Raw genomic sequence first — 6,281 nt, 5'->3', positions numbered from 1 at the left:
CAACTCTTCCCACCTCATACAAGGAAGATCATGTTGAAAGATGGACTTTCTCAGGAAAAGATTTGAAGGCTGGTTGCTGAATATAGCAATAGTGGTTTGTGGTGTAAGTAAAGCATGCATATGAATCCAATGAATGCTTAATGAACAGTTCGGATTTCAGCTGGAATGCCTGGTGCCTTTTTGGTGTGTGTGTATGTACGTGTGTGTGTTTGTGTTTTCGTACTTTTGCATGCAAACTCTGTTGTCAACTAACAATTCACATGATATCAGACAAATTATATGGTGCAGCAAGGAATATGGATTTAACAACTAATTATTAACAACCAAGGTAGCTTTATTTAATAGAAAGGAATGAACAATTTCTACATAAATGGTGAAAAACAAGATGAATGTGTATATCCCTGAAGGACGTTTACTGAAGACAGGAAGACAGATGGAGGAGTTGAGACCCGAGATCTTGGCAAAGACGGTGAGCAGCAGGAGGAACACTGGCCAGAAGGTGCAAAAATGGCTCCGTACCCATCTGTCCTTCTGCTCACTTTATTATACTACAGGGAGGTGAAAGTTAAGAAATAAATAATGAATTTATAATGAAATGTCTTCCCTTGCTAGCAAAGGATGTTGTTGAATGGGGATGGAATGAGTCCTTCAAAGTGTGTGTGTGTGCATGCAGAAGAGATTGCAGACTGAAGGCGGGACGAATGCAGACCGAATATGGAGGAAGCCCCAGCACAATAGTGGCGCTTTGGTCACCCAGAGAGAACCACATGAGAATCCAGTTGCGAAACCAACATGTGAAGGGTGAACACGTCAGGAGAAAGAGGCAGAAAGTGGTATTTCATTGAGAGTTTTCAGAAACAGAACATGAGAAGTTTGAAGAACAAAAGGCAGCCAGCCCAGACCAAGAACAAGAGGAGTAAAAAGGGAGGGAGGGGAGGGGGAACCCTTTCAGCTACCTTTCCCATCCCATCTTTTTTATTTTTTTTTTACTGCTTTCCACTCCTCTTTCCACCCAAGGAGCCGTATGTGTGGTGTGGAGAATCTCTCTTTCTGAACCTCTCCAAAATGCCAATGGCTCTGGAGACTTGGGCCACGGCAGAACCTGTGGCAGAGCAGAGTCTGTGCTGCATTGGCTCCTCTGCCTGGCCTGAGGTACCCTAAAGACCACCGGAGAAAGGGGCCCCCAGCAGCAGGCAAAGCCCCCTTCAGCTCTTGCTGCCTCTTCTTCTCTGGACTCTGCTCAGGGGCTGCTGGGCCCCAAAGCTCAGATGTGGAGGGAGGGCGAGAGAAATGCTGTTGGGGAAGAAGGCGGAGGGGGGGAGGGGGTTGGGGGGGGCTAGCCAACAATCAGTTTCTGTTCTGGGTAGGGGGGAGGAATTCCACACAGCTCAGTTTTCAAAGCACTTAATGAACAGCAACTGAAAACGTAACAGACGAGATAGGAAAAGAGGAACACGGCTGCTTGGCCAGATTCGCAAGAACAGCTTTTACTTCTCGTTTCTAACACTGAATTCCAGGAAGGGCCAAGCAGGCCTTGGAGGCTCGTCCTTGGATGGAGGCAGCGGCGGCAGAGAGGGGCTGGGCAGGGAGAGCTGTTCCTTTGGCCTGTTCTCCATTAAGCCTGCCCTTCCCCATTGCAGGACATGGGCGGGGGGTGGGGGGGACAGCAGTCCCCCCCCCGAAACAGAGGCCTCAACTCCCCAGCCCTGAGCGGGAGCAGCCACACAAGCACACAGGCCAACACTCTGGCCAAGCAAAGCTTGCTCCTCAAGGCAGAAGGGGCCAAGCAGGACCCCCCCCCAGCCCCTCTCGGCGAAGGGAGACAACCTCCCAAAGGGAAAAGCCTCTCCAGTTCCCCCTCCTGCCTCTTCCAGCTCAGGCACAGCCTTGGGGGGCTCCTCACACGGCCACGCTGGCTGACTGTGCCAGGCCCAGGGCCTGCACCAGCTCCTCACTCAGGCCGCTCTTCAGGGTCCGCCTCACTGCAAGGAAGGAAAGAGCGGGGGTTGTGTCAGGGAGATGCAGAGGCCCTTGGAGGAGGCGGGGCCTGCTTTGAGAGGAACCCGGCGCCAGTGGTGGTGGTGGGGAGACTTCTCCTCCCACTCCTTTATTCCACATCAGTCGCCCACTCCAAGAAAGAAGCCACGTCTGGGCTCCACCAGTGACAGCGCAGGCAACACTTACAGGACTTCCTGTTCCCACGTGATCGCCGGCGCTCTTTGGCCGGGCCTGAGCGTGCAGGAGACCTCTGGGTCACGGACTTGACCAGGCGGTTCATGATCTCCTCAGAAGCATCCTCGAGAGAGCCAGCAGCTTCCTCCTGGGGGGTGGACCCTCCGGCGGGACTCTGCTTCCCAGCACCTAAATGGAAAAACTCCTGAGGGGTGGAGGGAGTTGCTGACATGCTTCTGCGAAGGTGTGTGTGTGTGGAATGTGAGTCTGTGTGTGTGAGGAGGGTTGAGCCAGCTCACATAACTGCAGTGCACCTTTCAGTCCCCCCTAATTAACTTCAAACTTTCTCAGAACCCTAAGTGGGTCTCTTTGGCCCCATCCTTCAGCAGATGAGGCTTCGTCTGCCCTGGGCATGCCTCTTTCCTCTGCCCTGCTGACACGTTCCCAGGATGTGCTATCATCTAAAGATAACCCAGGTGAAACCTGCAGCAAGCAATTGGGAGAAGGGTTCGAGCAATCCTCCCTGGGCCCGATTCTGTTGTGAGAAAGAGGCTCCCTTTAGATAAGAGCCCAACATCTGGAAACAGAGATGGAAACAGGCATGCCCTGGGGTCAGTGGGTTCCTCTTGACAGATCTGCAGAAGGTCACTGGCCAAAGAAAGGCCACAGAAGGCTACAAGCGCATACTTGGGTTGCTGCTCTGCAGAAAGCCAGGTAAGGAGTGGGAATGACCTCCCGGTAGCCCTTTGCACCAGGAGGCTTCTCTGCATTCTGATGAAGCCACCACAGGCCGTCTTGTGCATCGTCTCCTTTCACACCATCCAGTTCACCTCTGCAGGAAGGCCTGGCCCCACCACCTGTCGCCACTCCGGGGTCAGAGCACTGAGCGCTTACTAATTCAGCTAACAGGACTTAAGAGCTGCCTGGATCAGACCCCAACAGGAGATGGAGGGCAGCAGGTGAATACAGGAGGGCCTTTAGTAATGCTGGGAGCTACGGAGGGAGAGAGAGAGGGGAAAACCGAGGCATCCAGAAGGACCTGAAAGGGGGACAGGGGATGGGGATTGCTAGCAGCTGCCAGAGAGCCCAGAAAAGGGAGCCCTTCTCAGGAGGACGCCCAGGCCAAATCCTGTACCAGCTGCCCCAGGGCTCCCCTGTTTCCCCCAAAAGAAGACACCCCTGATAATAATCCCAATCGGGCTTTTGAGCGCATGGCAATAAGGCCAAGCGCTTATTTCAGTCTTCAAAAAAAATAGAAGGCAGGGCCTTATTATCAGGGAAACCCAGTGGTTCCTACCTCTGCTGGTGCGAGAGCGATGGCCAGGGCCTTCTGCTGGGGAGACAAGCAAACTGGTCATGTCTTTATGGCTGGCTTCGTCCTTCTGCTCTGGACTGGCTGATAGCACAGCATGAGGGGCACAGACGTCTTCAGTCTTGCTAGCTGCAGCAAACTTCTCCATCTGCAAAGAGAGAAGATACCCACGGATGCAGTCCCCAGGGTGGCTCTTCCGCCTTCCTCTGTTCTTGGCAACCGTAAGGCCTCCCAGAGGAAGGGAGAGGACGCAGATGGATCGCCTCTTTTTGGGTGGCCCAAAAAAACTTTTTGAGCAACTTTGGATGGCTCACCTCAGTAATCATCCTGCCCCGTGTCTTGTTCCTCTCCCGACAGGCTGCCCGCTTCTTTTGCTGCTGCAGGACACGCTCTCGGCACGTGTGGTACTCCAGGGCAAATTCCCGCAGGAGCCGGCAGAAGCTGGTAACCCTCATGTTCTGCGCCGAGTGTGCGTCGTAACCCAGGAACAGGAGAAAGGCGCGGAACCTTGAGAGAGAGAGAGAGAGAAAGCATGAGCCTTGGTGGTGCAGTGGTTAGAGTGCAATACTGCAGGCTACTTCTGCTGATTGCCGGCAATTTGGCAGTTCAAGTCTCACCAGCTCAAGGCTGAATCAGCTTTCCATCCTTCCGATGTGGGTAAAATGAGGACCCAGATTGTTGGGGCAAGAGGCTGACTCCGTAAACTGCTTAGGGCAGTAAAGCACTATGAAGCTACAAATTGTAGTTGGCACTGCAGGAATCTGCTCAAGTGTGTCCACTCACCCTCTTCCCTTGGAAGAACCTCCGGGGACCCTGAAAAGAGTGGCTGAAGGATGCATGGAGCAGCAGAAAAGCAAAAATGCTGCCCTCCCCCTTGGAGAGGAAGACTGCAGCACTTGGGCAGAAAATCCCTCCAGGGACAGCCTGGTTGGTCTCTCATCATTCCAGACTAAATTCCCATCTCATTTTTCAGCTCCAAGCATGATAAAGGTCTTTTTTAAATTAGATACTCATCAACTTAACATTAAACAAGCAATTACTACAAAATAAGCAAATCACCAAATTGAACAAACGCACCAAGAAAAGGAGGAGGGAGGGAGGTGACAGCAGTTTGTCCCGATGGGGCACCTGAGAAGGGAGAGCAAGCAGCATGGTTGTCTTCGTAAGGCCACAGCTCCTGCTGGCCCCACACACTCTTGAGGCAATGTCCTTGGCTTCCCCTGGCCTTCCTCTGGGGGTGCCCCAGCTTCCATCCAGATACAGCCCTGATCTGAAGACCCCCCCAACGGTGGCGAGATCCGTGCAGTGGCCAGCAAGTGAAGCAGGCAACTCAAGACTCCCCTTTGTACCCAGACACTGAACCACTTGGTCAAATTCTAGCTATGCCATTGGTGGGGGCTGTTTTCTGGATGGGGGGTCTTTAAGGATGGGATAGTTTCACCTCGGGGATGTAAAAAATTGTACTGCCCGGTGAGTCGAGCTTCCAGGTGACATCATGGTGTTGTGATCCAAGAAACGGAGCTCTGTCTTCTTGGATTGAATTTCTGCGTTTGGAAGCCGGTAACGGCAAGAGCTGACCCTAGAGAGGTCGGTTCTATAGAGGGGAAATTCTCGGGGTAACAGGGAGGTGCACAATCCCCTGTTACAGAAGGAAGAACCCCTTAATTTTCAGCGTGGAAGAGACTGCCTGTAATGGTCAGATCCAGAGGCGTGACGGTCCATTTGAATAAAGAAGGAAGCAAGAAGTGGAAAAACAGCTAGAAGCATCAATGAATTGAGACGGGACAGAGCGAGTTACTGGGCTACCCCCCTAAATTGGTGGAACTTAAAAGGTGAGACACCGCCCCAGGCGGTGGAGCAGAACAGCATAAAAGAAGTGGAAGAGAGAAAAGAGGACGATTGGAGGAGCTGAAAGGAAGAGAAAGGAAGGAACTTGAATTCCGGTACAGATTGGGACTAATTTGATCGGGATTTGAAAGTGAAAGAAGGTGGACTGTGGACTTAACAACTTAAACAATGAGGTTCGGAGTGTGGATTAGAGTGACAGCAACAGTGACAATGCATATTAAGAGGAGCAGACATCTTGGAAGAAGAAGTTAGAAAGTAGCGAGCGGAAGAGGATTGGACAATGTAAGGAAGTAGGAAAGCAGAGGACTTGTTTAGAACTATTAAGAAAATGTAGGCTGGTGAGATTAGAAGCCAGAGGTGTATATTGAATATATTGTCTATTTAGAAGTAAATAATATGGTATATGTTTAGATTATTTTTACTTTTATTATTGTCATTATTGGTTATTCAACTGACTCTTGAAAATAGTGGTATATTATAAGGTAGTGTATATAAATAGATAAGGCTAGTTGCAAATAGGGAAAAATAATTTATATATGGAGTGATTATTATTACTGTTTTGCCTTGTCTTTTTGCCTATATGTCCCTTTTTTATTTTGAAGTAATATATTCTTGTTTATTTAGGTATTGTTAATTGAATTTAGAGTGAAACTGATATTGATAAGGTTGGAAGATAGAATTAACTAATTATTAATCATCCTTTTTATTATAACTATATATTATTATTAATCACACTAAATTATACTATCTAATTATTTAAGTATTGCTATTGAACTTTTAAAGGACTGTAATTGAGGGAAATTTTAATACCTAAAAGTAGATAGAAAAGATAAACTATAGGAGGAGAAAGATTTGTGTAGGTTTTGTGGAAGAAATTTTTTGGGAAATTAGATATGTCGAATACAGCAACAGTAACCAAAACTGCAAAACTGCAAAACTGACACAAATG

The 6,281-nt window shown here is 49.5% G+C and overlaps 1 protein-coding gene across 2 annotated transcripts in view; it reads right to left on the bottom strand.

Annotated features, from left to right (window-relative positions):
- Nucleotides 1-288: 288 nt before the first annotated feature.
- FHOD1 (formin homology 2 domain containing 1) overlaps nucleotides 289-6,281 on the bottom strand; it is a 52,276-nt gene continuing 46,283 nt past the window's right edge. For both annotated transcript variants that reach the window (XM_070953170.1, XM_070953171.1), the window contains 4 exons: nucleotides 3,799-3,991; nucleotides 3,470-3,632; nucleotides 2,185-2,361; nucleotides 289-1,982 (listed from right to left, as the gene is read on the bottom strand). In XM_070953170.1, coding sequence (XP_070809271.1) covers nucleotides 1,900-1,982; nucleotides 2,185-2,361; nucleotides 3,470-3,632; nucleotides 3,799-3,991 — 616 coding nt within the window. In that variant the 3' untranslated portion in view covers nucleotides 289-1,899. The remainder of the gene's footprint in view (nucleotides 1,983-2,184; nucleotides 2,362-3,469; nucleotides 3,633-3,798; nucleotides 3,992-6,281) is intronic.

Source organism: Pituophis catenifer, unplaced genomic scaffold (genome assembly GCF_029215685.1).
Source record: "Pituophis catenifer annectens isolate HBS135680 unplaced genomic scaffold, rPitCat1.0.hap2 SCAF_13, whole genome shotgun sequence".
Taxonomy (NCBI): domain Eukaryota; kingdom Metazoa; phylum Chordata; class Lepidosauria; order Squamata; family Colubridae; genus Pituophis; species Pituophis catenifer.
Note: the sequence above shows the minus strand (reverse complement) of the source record. Positions and strands in the feature narration are given on the sequence as shown.